The sequence below is a fragment of the Epinephelus fuscoguttatus genome, linkage group LG12 (genome assembly GCF_011397635.1).
Source record: "Epinephelus fuscoguttatus linkage group LG12, E.fuscoguttatus.final_Chr_v1".
Taxonomy (NCBI): domain Eukaryota; kingdom Metazoa; phylum Chordata; class Actinopteri; order Perciformes; family Serranidae; genus Epinephelus; species Epinephelus fuscoguttatus.
Window position 1 is genome coordinate 13,416,422 of NC_064763.1, and position 18,402 is coordinate 13,434,823.

The 18,402-nt window shown below is 40.7% G+C and overlaps 1 protein-coding gene across 5 annotated transcripts in view; it reads right to left on the reverse strand.

The window, feature by feature from the left end:
• The window catches only part of ncam1a (neural cell adhesion molecule 1a), a 422,624-nt gene that overhangs the window by 108,076 nt on the left and 296,146 nt on the right, over positions 1-18,402 (reverse strand). For 4 of the 5 annotated variants that reach the window (XM_049593044.1, XM_049593043.1, XM_049593046.1 and 1 more), the window contains exon 8: positions 17,594-17,736. In XM_049593044.1, coding sequence (XP_049449001.1) covers positions 17,594-17,736 — 143 coding nt within the window. Of the gene's footprint in view, positions 1-7,784; positions 7,815-17,593; positions 17,737-18,402 lie in introns of all 5 variants that reach the window. The other variant, XM_049593047.1, reaches the window with a different exon arrangement.

Genomic DNA, 18,402 nt, shown 5'->3' on the forward strand with positions numbered 1-18,402 from the left:
ATATTCACTCTGCGTCTCCTTGTGGTTGTTTTTTGTCCGAGCTAATTTTGCATCAGTTCTGTCTCCTGTGTCTGTTTGTAGTCATCTTGTGTCTCCTTGTAGTTCTCGGCCTCTTTGAGGTAATTTAGCATTTTATGCATGTAATTTTGTGTCTCTTTTTAACTGTTTTTGTCTGTTTGTAGTCATTTAGTGTCTCCTTACGATTGTTTTATAAGTTTTTGTTGTCATGTGGGTCTCTTTGACTTAATTTTGTGTCTTTTTGTGATCATTTTGGGTCTCTTTGAATTGATTTTGTGTCTCTTTAGGGTTATTTTGCATGTTTTTTGGTTGTTTTGTGTTGCTTTGCATGCATTTTTTGACTTATAGTGTTTGTTGTGTGTCTCGATGGTGTAATTGTGTATCTTTTTTAGGCATTTTGTGTCTCCTTATGGTTGTTTTGTGTGCTTTTGTTGTTGTTGAGTCTCTTTGAAATAATTTTGTGTCTCGTTCAGGTTATTTTGTGTCTTTTTTGTTGTATTGTGTCTTCTTGTGGTGGCTTTGTGTCTTTGTTTTAGTCGTTTGTGTCTTTCTGAGGTTATTTTGTGCCTTTTTTGCCTGTTTTGTGTCTGTTTTCAGTCAATTTGTGTCTCTTAGTGGTTGTTTTGTGTCTCTGAGGTAATTTAGTATCTAATTTGTTGTTTTGTGTCTGTTTGTTGTCATTTGGGCATCTTTGAGGTAATTATGTGTCTTATGAAGGTAATTTTGTGTCTCTTTGAGGTAATACTGCATCATTTTTGGTCGTGTCTCTCTGAGGTAATTTTGTGTCTCTTCCTGGTTGCAACGTGTTAATTTGTCATTTGACATTTTATAAGTGAAGGCCAGAGGGCCCCCTGACATTTTGGGCTCCTGGGCTTGTGCATGGCGGGCCTGTTCAGTAATCCATCCATGCTGTGAGCACCTCTCCATCACCTACAGTACTGTACAGCCTGACTGACTAATGCTGCATTCATGTCATACTGGATTTCTGTAAATACATAAAGCAGACAGTTTATATCAGCATCATAATGACAATCAGATGGAAGGCATGTGAAGAGTGAATTATCAGAAGTCAGCATGGACAATATAATCAGTCAATATGTTATTAACAGCCAGAGTCTACAGCCACACTGGCGGCTCTTTGAGACTAAACTCCCTAACTTGGAATTTTGATCTGACGTTGGCATGAGATGAAAAGTTGGAGGAATCACCAAGGTCATTGCACTTGGCCCTGCGAGTGACATGGACGTCTGTATCACATTAAATTCTGAAACAAAACATTTCAACCTGCTGGTTGGAGACTTGAGAAACTACCTTAAAGCCCTTTTGCATTGCAAGAACTTTCGTTAAGTACGCAGGCAAGGAAAGTAAGCTGTTGTGGAACAGACGACAAAGGAGGAACTGGAGCTGATACTGTTATCGACTTCACTTCATGTTAATGCTGAAGTGGGTGGCCCATGAGGGCATGAGGCATGTCAAACTACTTCTTAGTTTTTCAGTTTGACCTGCTGCCCGCAGTGTGATTCTTACTCTGCAATAATCTTGTGTTATCTTCTTAGTTTTCTTTCCCTACATTATCTGGCTGTGTGATGTCTCCCACTTTCTGCCAGATTCTGAGAAGTCTTCTGTTGTGCATTTTCTTTTTCTAATTGCTGACTCTAGCTCCTCTTTATGACGTCCTTGCCCTAATTACAAGTGGGAAGCCTCAGTGCCTTCATTCCTCCAACTCACATTCTCCACAGCTCTCCTCTTTTAATAATAATGATAAAAAGCTTGTTAGTGTGTTGTGTATGTTTGTTGTGTCATCCTTGTTGTGATGTGACAACACATGTGCTTGACCAATCAAGACTGACAACACTTCTTGTTCTTGCATTTAGTAGGGGAGGCTGGGGACAGTTGCAACACTCCTGGCATTTCTCTTAGTTACTCAGAGACTAATAAGACTTCACCAACCAAATTTTCATATATTAAACTTACAGTTGGCTGCTAATTGCCCATGCCACTTCAACTTGATCATATATGACATAATTCAAAATACTGATTTGAATGGAATAAGTCAGATGTTGCAACTGACCCTAAACCTTAGGGACCGTTGCAACATGTTAAAAATACCTCAAATTTCACTGCTTAACTTTTGCTTTTTGTCACAATAAGCAGAGTATGCTGAAGATACACATTGTTGCACAGTTTTATATTATTTATTCATACAATAATGTCATTGTATTATTTATTTATTTAGTAGTATTTATTGAATAACAGTGAGGTTTGTTTGTGGGGAACTCCTTTGTTGGTAACCCAATCCCTCACTCTTGGCACACTGAAAACTGACAGAATAGAATTTCTATTTTTAGATCATAAACAATGATAGCTTTCGATAATGATCGAAATGATCTCATTATTATTAACCCCAAATAATTACATAACTCAGAATGACCTGTGCATAAATGTCCATTTTAATGTAATCTTATTTTCATATTTTTGCAAGGGCATCAATGTGCCAGTGTAGCAGCCAACAGTTGTAAATTTTATCCATTTGGGTGAACTGTCCTGTTTGTCCTGTCCAGTCTGGGGACAATGCAACATATTGCATTGTCCCCAGACTATGAGCCATGACAGAACATCATGTGCTAGCAAGACATGCTGACCTGGACACATGATCATGTCACTTAGAAGTCAACAAAACAATGATTCACACTAGGTTTTGATTAGCTCCTACATGAGGTCGGGGCAGTATGACAAAAATACAGCTCTGGGAAAAAGATGATTTTCAGGCCTCAAAAAAATGTTTTACAATATATGCAGCAGCAGATATTAAATGTGTTTTCCTGTCCTTCCTGGACCCAGTGTCTCCCCTTCTGTTCCTCAGATATGACGCTGAGTAATGGCCAGAAAAGTGTTTGTGCAGAACATTATGATGTCACAGTAAAGCCAAACTTTAACCTTTTGGATGTAAAATGTCATCATGATGTTTTGTCATAATTAGCACAAAAACATGTTTTGTGAGGTCGCACTGACCTTGACGTTTGACCTTCAACCTCTAAATTCTAACCAGTACGTTCTTCAGTGCAGGTGGAAATTTGTGTCGCATTTGAGGAAATTCCCTTGAGGTGTTCTTGAGATATCCTCCACAAGAGAAGGATACAAGGTGACAGTGACCTTGACCTTTTACTACCAAGTAGTAAAGAGTGGATGTTTGAGCCAAATTTTAAGTGTTTCCCTCATGGGGTCCTTGAGGTATCACATTCACAAGAATGAGATGGATGCAAGGTCACATTCATCTTGACCTTTGATCACCAAAATCTGATGTCTGTGCCAAATTTGAAGAAATTCCCCTATGGGGTATTTGAGACCTTCACAGGAATAGGATGGGCGGAGGGACAAGCTGAAAACAAATGCCTCTGGCCACAGCTATCACTGGTGCGGAGGCATAAAAACTAATGGTGCATTCAAGTGGTTTTTGTCAATTAAAGTAAAGAATAGTTGACATTCAGGGTGCCCTGGTGTAAAGTTACTTACCGTGATCCTACAAAGCGGTTCAGAATGGATGAGTGGTGAATATTCCACCATTAAATGTTACATTTCTCTAATTCCCTGTTAACACATGTCTAAGCTGCAAAGTACATGCCTTGCTTCCATTACTCATTCTATCTGGTTTGAGTACTATATTTACTGATGAATGGTGTACAGTAATACAAATTAGTGGACAATGCAGCTCGGCCTTGTGATCTTCTCTGAACTCATGCATTGATGAGAATTGCCTGAATGCTCTATTCAGCACTGCTGACATCAACGGCATTCAGCGGGCAGGTTATAAGAATTGGACCTTGATCTACTTTAAGTGTCAGGCTGCTTTCTAAAGTGCATGTCACAATGAAATAAAGACACACTGTAAAGGCTTTGCAGTTCTCTTTAGCATACTATCATCATTCAGGATCCATTTATCATCATGTCTAATCATATAATGTCTGCTTGTTAGCAGCCTGATTTATGCCTATCACAGAGCTGAGTTCAGCTGGTGTCTACTGCAAGCACAGCCAAAACTGTTATCACTGACTACAGATTAGTTTGATCACTGTGCTATTAGAAGTGCACTCATCCATAACTGATTTTCTGTGGTGGTGGACTACATCAGACATATTTAACATGGTAATATTTCTGTCTTTACCACTGTACAGAACCACAGACTGACAATATCTTCACATAAAATATGAAGACCGGAATCTTCACCATAGATCATGAGACAAGTTAGCTTTGTGGTATTCTTGTCTTCAGTGCCTTTATCTACACAGCCAGATACAAGCTGCTGTATCAGGTTTAACACACTATTCCTGCTCTCACTCCTGTCACTTTGTAGCGACAAGCAGAGAAACCATGGTGAGACAGAGAAAGGGAACAGTTAACAGGTAAGGACAAGCACTACAAGCACATTTCTCAACTGGCAATCATCTACTGAAACTACAGCAAAAGGCTACACTTTACATCCACTAATAGAAGGTGATTATCTACAAAAGCTAGAAAACGCTACAGGGAAAACACCATCACGGAAAACACCTATACTTCCCACATACAGTACTGTACTACTGTAATCAAAGAAGTAAACTACAAAACAACTCACAACATAACAAGACCATTACATAATACTACATACAGTACAGCTGTGGTCTGCAGAGCCTTTAAGGCACACTTCACTCCAAGATGAAAAGTACATATTTTCATTTTTTTATTTGTACATATCTCTTACCTGTGGTGCTATTTATCGATCTTGATTGTGTTAGTGGGAGTTGCCAAGTGTTGGAGATATCAGCCATAGAGATTTCGCTTGAATATAATGAAACAAGATGGCATTTGGCTTGTTGTGCTCAAAGTGCCAAATAAATATGTTTAAAAAACTCAACATCAACGTCTCTTTCAAGAAATCACGACCTGGTTACTCAAGATAATCCACAAAACTTGTTGTGGGCAGGTTCATGTAGGAACTATTCTCTTTCTACCAAACTACACCTGCCAACTGTATGAATGTGCGAAAGGTAAATGTGTATCTACAGCTAGCTCACCTAGCACAACTGAGCTAGCTAATGCTACATTTCCATGAGGAGGATGCCGATAATGTTTATATTTTGCGCTACCACAAGAATGAGCTTCTCACAAATAAAATTTTGTAGCAGCAATACCACCGGAGATCATGGAGGCAGTGTAGTGTAATTCAAGCCAGATACGACCATAAGAGATGACGGAGAAATCTAAATAATGGCCTAACGGAACGAAATTGGTGATACAGAATAATATATAGTGAGAACAGAGAAAATAATTTTCCGTCTTCATGTCAGGATGTTTATGCTGGCTGCACAGACCACCACCAGTCTACAATGCCGCCTGTGTAATATTACGACCTCCTCCACTGTCACTTTGATTGCTGTGTGAAACTTGACTTTGCCGTCTGGTGCCATCTATTGGCTGTATCTATGCCATCATAAAGGAAGTATGAGGACAGTGACGTCAGGTATTGACGTTTGGTCGTGAACTTTCCATGTCGACATACAATGTGCAAGGTACCCTGGGTGCGTTGGTTGTTGACGTTCTGCTGTGTCAAGTTTTGTCTGCTACATGCGTTGTCTGTTTTTAAAATACACTTCCCTTTGCCCAGGAAATGTACAGTTTGCATGCAGTCTCTTTCAAAATAAAAGCACTACGCCAGTTCATGGTTACGTTTATTCATCACATCCACCACCCCTCCTGCCCGCCCTACTTGGACCTCAGCTGCCTGAATTGTCATTGTCTTGCCATGTTTCCCCCTGACGTCCCCGTGCACTGTAAAACAATTACTCTGACCAAATGCATATCATGCCAATGTTAAAGGACAGCTTTTTTCGCCGGTGTCTGATGCCGAAAGTCACTGACCAAGTGCCGGCTTTCGATGACTTCAGAGTGAGACCGGGTTGGTATTTTTGTATGTAAAGGGAGTATAAATGAGCCTTAACTTCTCGTCCATTAGTAGATGCACGCTTCCTTCTGCACAGGGATTTGGTCAGCTGGTGTAGTTCAGTAGAAAGTACATAGTTCCTACATGAAACTGCTCATTACACGGTCTGTGGATTATCTTGAGTGCAGGGGTCATGATTTCTGGAGAGAGACTTTGCTGTTGAGCTTTTTAAATGTCATTTTTTAGTGCTTTGAGCACCACAATCCGAATGCCATCTACTTCCATTATATTGGAGAGAAGGCAGACATGTCTACGGCCGACATCTTCAACCCTAGGCAATCCACTCCAAAACAATCTGTATTGATAAACAGCACTAAAGGTGAGGGGAAAAATATTTTTTTTTTTTTTGGGGGGGTGAACTGTCCCTTTAAATCAGACATCCTGAAATCCAGGTTATGTTCCAAAAATGTGGCCCAATGTTGCGATGTGTTAAACACACTCATGTGATCTGATCATTGAAATAAACTTGACAAAAATAGGAAAGTAGCAATCCAAGCATTGAATTATGTCACTGGCTGGTGAAATTATATAACTCAGTGAGAGGCGAATTGCATTATTTTAAAAGAATCCAGTTGTCAGACCTCTGGGAGTGTGCAGAGACTCTTCACCCCGGCAGTGTCGGCAGAGCTCTTGCACACAGCCCGGAATTCTGAGCTGCTCAAGTTCATTTATCATGTGCTTTTTTATTGAGGGTAACACTGGTTCATGGAGTTCACTGAGTATTTTCACAGTGGAGCTTAGTAAGGTAAATGAATTCCTTTCAGCATCGTGTGTGTGGCAGTGAGTGAAGTTAGCTTGTTATGTTGTGTCAGTTCTATCTAAGGATGGTTGTTTTATCTTCGTGGAGGGCTAAGAGTTTGCATGTTTCCTTTTAATCCAACACTACAGCGGGGAGCTCGTGAATAGTAGTGGGTTCGGGTTTATAATTAAATACATTGGTTCCCATGGCATGCTTAGAGTTGACTCTTAAAAATTTATGTTACTAGTTTTCTAAGAGATGCACCTAAACCCTGCATTGTCTCCACGTCAAATGAGCATGCCATGAAATGAATACTACTCACTTCCAGTGTATGGGAGTGAAAAGAGAAATTTGAGAGACAGATATGTCAAAACCCCCCAAAACTATCTGCATGGCTCGACACCACAAGGGATAGGTGAGAAAACCTGTTTATTTTTTGGTAATCTGGATGAACTGACCCAGTAAGACTACAGTATAAATGAGGCCCCAGGTGATTTGGCTCCCCTTCTGTCTCGAGGGTTCAGCTGCTGCAGTGTGTGAAGTAAAAACATGCAGACTCCTGGAATATGACAGCAGGCTACACCATTTAAAACCACTCTGTTAAGATTTAGTATAGCTTGGTGAGTTAGCGTCATGGCTGGCCCTCAGCAGAGCAGACAGTGTTTTCTATGTGAGGCTGCGGAGCTGCTGCCCTGCCAACAACCCAGCACAGGAATCCCTGAATCAGGCAAAGTCTGAGAACTAAGCAGACCATGCAGCAGGAAATAGCAGCATGCTATACGGTCAACATCTACTGTGACTGTCTCTGCGTCTTGAGATGAAATTTGGCGACAAACAGGGACAAGTAAATAGGGCAAGTCTAAATGTGTACTGGAACTAAGTGGATTAAATGTACTGTACTACGTCTAATGGTCTACATATTTAGTGCACAGTTAAATGTACCGAGCGTGGGCTGAATGACACTTCTGCTCTGCAGTAAAGAAGGGTGGTCTACTGTGTAAGTCTGGGCTATTACAACTAGACTCAGGCTACCATATTAAGTAGCCATACCTCATATTTGTCTGGTCGCGTCCAAGAAGCCTAGAAGGGACAAACACAGAGGGAGCAAAGACAAACAGTGACACAATGGAGCAGTGTAAGCTTTCGTAAAGGATCCACACAAAGCAGACTAGATGTACCTGCAGGACATGTGCAATGATTTCATGTTTGAAGGACCATAGCTGTGATTTTGAATGTTTTACCTCATTGCCTACCAACACATTGCTGACGATCCTTTCCCAAGACACACCAGAGCGCGTTTTTTTTTACCCTCCAGGTAGTTTTCTGATTTACATCCATTTTCAAATGGTAGGGGTATCAACTCGCAGTGACTCTGAAATTGCTAGCTAAGTTAGGTAATCCATCATGGTGAACTTTGTGTCTGCTCTGGTATCGTATTGTTTATGCTAAAATAAGTCTACCATGCAACAGTAATGTAGCTTTGATCAAAACTAATGCCGACATAATGCTTACTGTGATAGATTACCCAACTCAAGTTTCCAGCATGTGCACTGATTTTCATACTCTAGTGAAACAAATGGAAACCAATGCATGCCTAAAAGGTGGGATAACACATTTTAACGTCTACAACACAGCAACATGCTTTATAAAGTGATTTATGGCTGAGGGGTTTAAACATATACATAATGGCATTGTTCTCGGAAAAAACAAGAATGTATACACAATTAGCAAGAACATTGATCAGGATTACAGGGAATTACTTTCACACTGGATGCGACTGAATGATTTTTCTACCAAGCTGTATTTATTACAACTATAATTAACTCTGTCATAAACAGATTATACTGCTCTATTAAAATATTCAAAATAAAGCACTCGCAATATTAAAGGTCAAGAATGAGTTGTTTATATCTACATAGGGAGCAGGTTCTTGTCTATGGCCGTGTAAAATGATCAAGACCATGTTACACCAGAACAGACAAACCAAACACTGGCTCTAGACAGGTCCCTCTGCGTTTTCATCTCGGCTACAGTGGTTGGCAGCCCCTCCGCAACAAAAGCGTCAGAAAAACACTTATATTTTGACGTGACGCTGCTTTATTCAGGATTTTTTTTTACCAGTTTTAATCACTTGGGGTTGGATTTCTTAACACCGCGTACTAGGGGTGAGTTTGTCTACAAAAATCTCTAAACGTTTAGAGTGGGTCGTTTTTTTTCGTGTAAACGTGTACACGGATTTCAGCGTTGGGTGGTGCTATTGCATTATACCAGTAAAGCCCCAGTTATCCGAATACCAACCGAACGGGCCATTTAACCAACGGTTACAGGCCGCCACACCAAAATATCGCCATTCCGATGGTCCACCATCCCAAATTCTGGTCCTTGATTCCTGACAGTAAGCTATGGCGAGCCTGTAGAAGCCATGTTTCCCATGCATGTCAGCGATTTTGACCGGGGACGCATGCGAGTAATTCAGGCGGACATTACCTGTTTTTCAGTGAGGAACTGCCCATTGGTCCGACAGCCCATTGGTTCGACATCCCATTGTTCCGATTCATACCAATGGGCTGTTGGACCAATGACATGGACCCTTTCAGCAAACTCCTCTGGTAATTTTATTACCATGGCATGGCATATAGGTCCACAGTAACTTATTATTATTATTGTTAGTGGGTCTTATAAGAGTGGGCTACAATGAGTACCGGGCCATCAAATCACAGCATCCATGGTGAGAGGACACGGAATTGTGTGCGCTTTTACACACGCGGGTCAAGGCGATCACGGATATTTGATGTGGGAAAGATGTAGCCAGATGTATTACCTGACCGTCCTGTCCGTAGCACGAGTCATGTGTGCCACTTCACCACCGACCCGTGCATAAAAGCGCAAACAATTCCGTGTCCTCTCACTGCGTATGCTGTTATTTGATGGCCCAGTACTCATTGTAGCCCACTGGCGAGCGACCCCCTTAACAAATGCGCCGTTTTAATAGAACTTACGAGCTTACGAACATTTTGTAGACGGAAAATTGGCGATGTAGATGGTGAGGTGGAAGCCTGATTGTAGAAACTGTCACTTTTTTTGGCGCACGCCATTTTTAGTTTTTGTCCATACATACATTTTTAGCATGGATCCTACACATTGTTAGATAAATGAGAGTCCTGGGGTGTCATTTAAAAAACGTAGCGTAGGATCCATATTAGAAATGTACGTACAGACAAAAGTCAAAAATGGCGTATACCACTTTCAGGCCTCATTTTGTGCATACACAATGTTTATAAATGAGACCTCTGGTCCATTTGTTTTGGAGAAGAAGAGACCTCTGTGGATAATTCAGCTCTCAGTAAAAATGTCCTGAACATCTGGATCAGAAATAAGGTGAGCACATGTTAAGTTATTAGAGGTAAGCACACATTTGCAGGTGCTGCACAAGTGGGCTGCAACTAGCCAAACAGCACTGGAAAAACACAGATTTGTAACTTGAAACTGCTTTATTCAGTGTTTTTACTAGTTTCAATCACCGGGTCCGTTTGTTTTGGAGAGGATGAGACCTCTGCGGATAATTCGGCTCGCGGTAAAAACCTCCTGAACAATGAATACTGAGGGAATTCTAACCATGAGAAGTTTCAGCTGATTCCACAAACCTCACCACTAGATGCCACTAAATCCCCCTAAATCTTCCACACCTGACCTTTAAAACCAGACATCATTAAGTTCAAGGTTTTCTTACACTGAAAAGGATTGTTATGGTGTGTCAGGATTTCTGCTTGGCAGTCTAATGCAGGCAGGGATTTACAAAACTGCTCAAAATGCCAAACTGGATTTTCCTAAAGCAGCACGGGGGCTTCTCAGTTGGTTATTAATCAATGTACTGTAATAAGAGTGAGTTTGGTGACACACTAAGGAAAACAGGGCAGTGAAACTAATTATGAGTGAGCCATTACCGGTATCTAGGGACTTTGTTTTTCTAATCAGTGGCTTTCTCATCATGGCATTCTGTGTTTTGATTAACTCGTTCCTTTATGTATAGAACACTGGCATGCACCACGTATCCCCTGTTAATAACAAGTACTGATAATTCTTCTCTCATGGTGTACAAGGAAAACATATGTACCAACGTGCAAAGAATGTCAGACGCACAATCGCACTGAAATCCCTTCTTAAGAGATAATACAATGATAAAATCTGGAGAAATTTTACAAAACAGCAAAGTTCAACAGGGAAAGTAGCAGCCAGTAAAATGACTGTTCTGTCATTTCACATCATTGTGAATAAGTCTGTGCTGTTGCCGTCTCGCTGGTATGATGTAGAACTAGAACGTGGATGGAAGACAGAGCGTGGAAAACCCGAAGATGGACCAATGATGAAAGACAATCCATTGAGAATTAGTGACAGCTATTACCAAATGATCAGCGGGATTTTCTGATTATAGCAGCATTAAATCAAAATTGATCTGACAGTGATAGATAGGAAGGGGAGGGATGATGACAGCCTGTGAATGGAGGAAGATACTCAGTGACAACTGTGAGTGGGAACGGGCAAGTCCTGTCTTACAGGTGGAAGATAAGATTCAGTAACTCGCAAAACAGCTGTGAATGCACTGTGCTGTGTGAAAGCTTCCACTGATTGGCAGTGATAAATGGCACAGTTAATAGGAAAAACTGGGGACACCTTAGCCGAATCAAATTTACAAATTCTCCTCTGATAATCTGATAACACTATTACTCATAGAACCTTTCCAATTGTAAGTCTGATAAAAATGGAAGGAGCTACAGTAGAAGAAAAGTCACAACTGATTTAAATCAAAAGCATAAATGTATTCAGAGATTGAATCTAGTGTAGCCAAGATACCTTTGGCACACTTCTGACACTCTGTCATTCTTTGTAATCTGTGAAATGTTTACCATGGAAATGCTATTATGTTTCCTTTTTTCTGGCATCAACCCGAGGTGGAGACTTGCCACCAGCAGAAACACTTTTTGCAAGCATTTCAACTTTTGGCACAACAACCAGCTCTGAGGCTGGGATATGCTGCACTACACAGTCAGGTGAAAGAAATGCCTCCATATTCTGGAAATCCCTGATTTCATCCATCCTGGTTCACTGCTGTTTTGTGCACTTTTTTGCATTCAATTCATTGGAGTAATTTCACAGTGACTAATGTGCTTCGATGACTAATTCAGCTTGAAGTTGAAATGCTTCTGCTGTTTCAGAGGCTTTTATATGTTATTGTTAATTTAAAACAATAAATCCAAGATGTTTTGCAGAGCAAAGTAGTTTTTAAGGCCTGTTATGGTGTGAATGTGCCAAATTGAGATCTGTCACTCCCTTGGGCAAGATTTTAAACGTCTTGGCTTGACTGCATCGAAGGCAGAGTCAAAAATAGCAGCCCATTCATGATACTGGGAAGGTTCTGGATTGAATTTATAGAGTCTCATCTGAGCCTTTGATGAAGGCTTGTTAAATGAAACATGTCAGCCCAGTAAATAAAATGGTAAACCGAGGCCAGAGTATTAAAATATTTTTGGTGTTTTTGGAATGCCACTGTCCCAGATGATAAATGACTGACAACCACTGCTACTCCTCTCATCCGCAGAATCTGGTGGAAATCTGCATAATTAGTTATTGGCACGGAACACATAAATGACACTGTCGCTCCCAAAAGGAATCTAAAAGCAAAAAGAGCTAAACTTTTCAAAAGGCTCTGGTTATAGCAGATGGTGGAGGAGTAAAAGTAAAACTGAATTACTTCAATTAAGTTTATCCCCTTTAGTCAAGCCAAAGAGAAATGAAACAACATTAAACAAAGGAGAAACACAGATTGTGACACGACACCACTGCATCTTGGGAAACGTCTTATTAGCTCCCAGGCGAATGGGTGGACTGTAGAATGACTCTTATGTCTTATACTGTATACTATGCAGGATTGTCAGTTACTGTTTGCAAACACGCTTGTCAGCAAAAGTGAAAGTAAAAGCTTGACTCAGATTTACTCTAGTTTGGCGTTTCGCCTCGCTACATTTGCATTTTTTTGGCATTGTGTCTCTTGGATGTGTTGGACGTGCTGCTTACGGTCTGGCACCTGGTCCCTACCTTTTTATGAAGCACTTACCCAACATGTTCTCATCCAAAGTCATAACATATCACTGCTCTGTCAACTGACTTTCACGTCTACATATTAAGCCCCGTTTCCACCAAACACTTTCGGTATGGTAACTTTGGAACCAATAGTAACCCTTCAGACATGGTACCTAGACCCTAGGTCCATTAAGTGTTTCCATCGCAAACAGTACTCCTAAATGTGGGCAGGGTTGTTGTCACTCACTACCGTCCAGGGAATGAGGCTGCACGCTGACATTTTCAGAACAAAATAGAACAGGCTGCAGTGAGAGTCGCTCTCCATGGGATATTTAAAAAATAGCAGCTTTGTACATTTAGTCCTTCTCAGGCAAGCTCAGGGGTTTAGTGTTGCTGAGGCCCACAGGAACGATGCACCGTGGCACTTTTTTTTTTCTCCATGTGAGGATTAGAATATATACAGTTCACATAATCAAAAATTAATTCGTATTTTATAACACTTAAAAATCCACTCATTACTAAAAGTGTCTGTCATATAAAAACAAAAGTGATGGTCAAAGTTGTCACAGTGAAATGTAAGGTGTGTTGATGGATTCACGTCATCAACTCATTCCACCTTAAAAGTTGCCGGCAGTCGGCCCAGTGAATGAAGTTATTTTTTCTCAGACTCCAGCTGCTGTGAGAGGCAGCAAAACATCCTTTCATTTTATAGTTACAGTTTACTAATAAAACTCTCCACAGTATGAACAGTTGTTACATGAGCCTCAAAACCAGACACAACTCAGCCCTGAGCAGAGTGACCATCTTCTACTGACCAATCAGACTGCAGGGTTCACAGCTCCATCAGAAAAAATGTGTACCAAACTGAGCCGTACTGCTTGGTAGAAGCGAGGCTTTACACGTTGGGTTTCCTTCTGTGTCTGCTGTTGACATTTTGGGACGCCAAACAAAAGCACATAGTTAGGTTTCCAAAGAAACATGATGGTTTGGCTCTACATTCACATGGGAAGCAAACACCAGGCTCCTGGGTAAGAGTCCAGGGTTTTTTGGACCCATCCACCATAACTGAGAGGGATTACATCTGTACAAACACATTCATGTTTTGTTTTTTTAGGAAAATCCTGCATAGTATACCTTAAACATGGCAGCTTTCTTGACCTTTAAAATATATCTTTTGATGTATTCATGGGATTTGCTGACAATAAGAAAAATAAAGAAAATATCAGCCTTTTTCATCAGTATTGATTTTAACACTACCACGAGCAAAGTAGCTACAAAACGTCTCAACCATGGTCTTTTTAGTTTGAGGTTGTTATACCAAGGTGGAGCAGTTCATCTCACAGTGCTGCATTTGATGTTACATAATTCATCACACAGCACCCGGCTGAATACAGCTGGACAGAGCTGTAAAGTAAAGTAGGCCAGTATGGCCTAAATATTGTGCAACTGTTATGTCCTTTGGGACAAAACAGTACAGGTGCTTTCACTACATTTACTGTGTGTGTCTCCAGGAATAGAACACCTATTCTTGCATGCAGATACTGTATACAACAACTGTGTTTGGCAACGTAAGGCGAGAGGTTCCATCTAACTACTTTTTTATTGACACTTTTCTTGCGAGAGAGTGCACTACAGAGACAGAGTGGTGAGCATGAAAAAACAAAACTAATTGCCAGACTTTAACTTTGTTTGCTTTGTATTTCATAATGTTACTATACCACATCAAAACACACATACAGACCTTTCAGGCACACTCAGGTAGCGGTTTCACAGAGATTTCATGTACTGCTGAATGCAGAAAGGTGATGACGGACTGGTTGTGTTGTGCACAGTGGCCTACTTAAACATTTGTATTTTGGGCGTGACAGGAAGTGATACAAAATGCAGCACAGACTGACCCATATTGGAGGATATTACTTCAAAAATAGCCAAGAAAGTTTTATTATTATTGTTATTATGCAGCTTTTTTTTTTTTTTTTTTTGCCAAACACATCATTTCTTTGCAACCCGATAGCAAACTTTCCAAGACCAAGCACCAGTCCATATCCCAGCTGACGTCTGCTCGGGGAATACACAGTGCCCAGCTTCCACTTTTTATCAGAATATTAAGCTGTACTATTATTTTTGCAGTATCTAATGCGAGCTGATGCACTAACCAGCGTATGAAGTGTTCCTCCTGAAACCACCAACCTGCTAGAGGCAGAAAGGTAATTATCTTAATACTGTTTGCTGCATTCACAGCAGAAAATTACCCCTCTGAAGTGACTAATCCGTCTACTGCTCACATGATGCATGTTGTCAGAAAAGACCGTTAAGATGGATTTCTCAAAATTATACCATTTTAATGAGCTGATAAGAGCATAACAATAGACTTGGGATGAGATTCTCTCTCCAGTCTGGCGACTGCCAACAGCTGTGACCACTGTAATGGGGAAAATGCACAAGGATGGTATTCATAGCTCATACGTCTTAAGAAGCCTTTTACTATGTTCTATAGCCAAAGCTTAAATCCAGCGTTATCTCCAGTGCTCCTGAAGGACATGAAGAGAAAAACGTGGATACACACCAAAGCATGACAAAAATGCATAACCCCTATGTGAATTTTTTTTTGTGCAGACACTTCTTTACTCTTATATCATGTTCATCCTGAAAAAAAGTGCCCACTCATTTGCAAAGTGGATTATCACAGCAGTTTGCCAGGGAAGCATAACTGAGCTCAAAACAATCTGATTTTGAGATAGAGGGAGAGACTGAGAGCTTCTGGCTTTCAACACAGCAATAATTAAGCTCATTTCACTGAAATCATTTTCTCTTCCTCAAACTCAATCTCACTTTATTTTCTGTGAATTTCCAATGAGCACTTTTCATACTAATTTCACAAAAATATTCCCTTTTAAATGCTAATGATTAATAGGGAGCGAGGTAGAGGGGCTACATATACTCTCAACAACGCTGGGGAATATCATGCCATGGTACTGCCTGGAAATTGGTTTTATGGCAATCTGCACACTCTCCCCTCTAGCATTCATGATGAAAATGTACAAAATCATTAATGCAATTCCAGCAGTATTTGAGAAGGCTGCCAAAAGTTAAGCGAGATGGTTGAATCCAAACTTTACTGTACAAAGAGGAAAGTCAGGTGGCAGCACAGGATTTAATAAGAAGTTTTGAGTATGTTAAGTGCAGAAAGAAGTTTCAGCCGATTGGACGGTCATTTCAAGACTAATCGAGTAATCCATGTCACCGGGCCGATGACTTAATTGCACAGAAATATCCATGTGAATATCGATGGATGTGTTAACTCTGGGATGGATTGGAGATTTTCTGAAGTAACAATTTGCTAGAGGCTTGTCAAATAAGAGCAACTCCTCATGCAGTCTCCATACATACAAATGGTTAAGAGGATCTACAGAGATTGCACTGAATATCCAAAAACAGTAGGCTGGTGAGACCATCCTGATGACGTAAGCTCAACATTCTGTTTCACTCTCTGTATGAGTCTGGACTCAGTGCCGCTCAAAACGCTTTCCGGAAATTAAAGTCCAATCAGGGCCAATTTAGGATCCACATAGTTGACAGCATAAGCAGCCAATTAGGGACTGCGTTGTAGCTGACAGATGACAGAAAATGCCAGCATGTTTTCATCCTGTCGTCACATATCACTGCTTTGCCAGGGGACTTTCACGTCTACATAGTATGCGTTAGGTAACTTCTGTGTCTGCTGTTGACATCCTGACAGACGCAACCAACAACAGGACATCAACAAAAGCACATTTAGGTTTAGGCAACAGAAGCACGTGAGGGGGTTGAGAAAAAACATCATGGTTTGGCTCAGTCAGAGTGGAAGTGAACAGTGGGCTTCCGGGTGAAAGTCCAGGGTCTGTTGGATCAATCCGTCTCCCCTAGCACCAGCCCATAGGGACTTTCTAGCTCCATATAATACATCAATACTGGCAGCGTTTCAAGCTGACGTATCATACCTCCACGAAAGGTGGCTTTTGGCATCAGTGTCTGACGCCAAATTCACTGATAAAGCGGCACTATTTGACAACTTTGGAATGAGAACAGGCTGAAAAGGCAGGCCACAGCTTGCAGAACAGTAATAGCTGTTTCCATAGCAACAAGCGCTAACTCTAATGCTAGTAAACACAGTGAAGTTATTGCAGAAATAGAGTTTATAACAGTCAAACAAGAACATGAGTACACGTGTGGAGTTTCTCTGAGCAAAAGATGTTTTTGCCATTCCACCGACTGGATTTGGCAAAAGCTTGATTTATCAGCTGTCTGTATTGGTAAAGAAGAAGATGTTTCCTGGTGTGTTGTTACGCTGATTGTCTGAAGGAGTTTGTCTGTCAAGGTGAGCACTCCTACCCACTGAAAGTGTTTAGGGCAGCAGTGAGTCAAGACTGACACAGAGAGTGAAACACAATACTGAGCACACGTCATCAGGACGGTCTTACCAGGCTACAAAAATAGTGCAGGTCATGACATCATGGGCAGAAAAAGTTTAGAAATAATAAAGTTCTATGAAACACCAAAATAAGATTTGTAAATTTTTGAATAAATGTCCTACCTAAATATGTATTTTCCCAATACTGCAATACACATTTTTCTCTGTAGAGTGCCTCTATTCCCAAAGATCTGTTTGACTTTTGTTGTTATTTAATCATGCAGAGTGGTTTTCAATCAGGACACTGATCATCAAAATCCTATGTATGTTTGAATAAGTGTACTTGTTGCATGAGGCATGGCCACCTTTGCTAAAAAAGAAAGGGAAGTACCTGCTCTCCTTCGGTCAATACCCTGTTATCGAAACTCCAGGAGATGGTGGGTGTGGGGTCGCCCGAAGCCTCACAGGTCAGGGTGACTTGATCGTCAAACTCTGAGGCAGTCTGGTTATTCAGGTAGGTGATCTTAGGTTGCACTAGAAACAAGACAAAAATAGCAAATATTTTAGCGAGCAATTGCCAGCCTGGCCGCCTGATGAATGTGATTGAATTCATCGTCTTTATAGCTCTCTTTTGGCCTCTAACGATTCCTGAGGAAAAATTGCTGCTGGAAGTTTAACTAACTGTAACAGCTGGTTGCTAAAAACATCTGATAATCTACTGTGCTTTCCAGGTGACATCTTGCACATGATTTTATTTATTTAACCTTTATCTAACCAGGAAGTCCCATTGAGATTAAAATTCTCTTTTACCTGACATCCAGCCCACCAAATCATAAAGAATGCAGTGATGAGTAAGTGAATTTGCATTTGTAATAAAACAGTAGTACACTGAATCAGACTATGTAAAATGGAGGAGGTTGCATGCATATACAATATGTCACCGTAATCAATCAGACACAAAACTAGCTTCCACAAATTTTTCTGGTACAAAGTCATATGATCCATTGTTGAATATATTTATTAGTGCAGCTTGAGACAGCTGTTGCATATTGTTAGTATTGCCTTAGTCAAGTATACAGACAGGCTTCATTAGAGTTGTGGTTTCATACCCCATTGACCTATAATAGAGCTGCAAGCACATGATTACATAAGGCTGGTGCAAATTTCCTCATGAAGAGTAACTCTAGTGTGATATCTTTC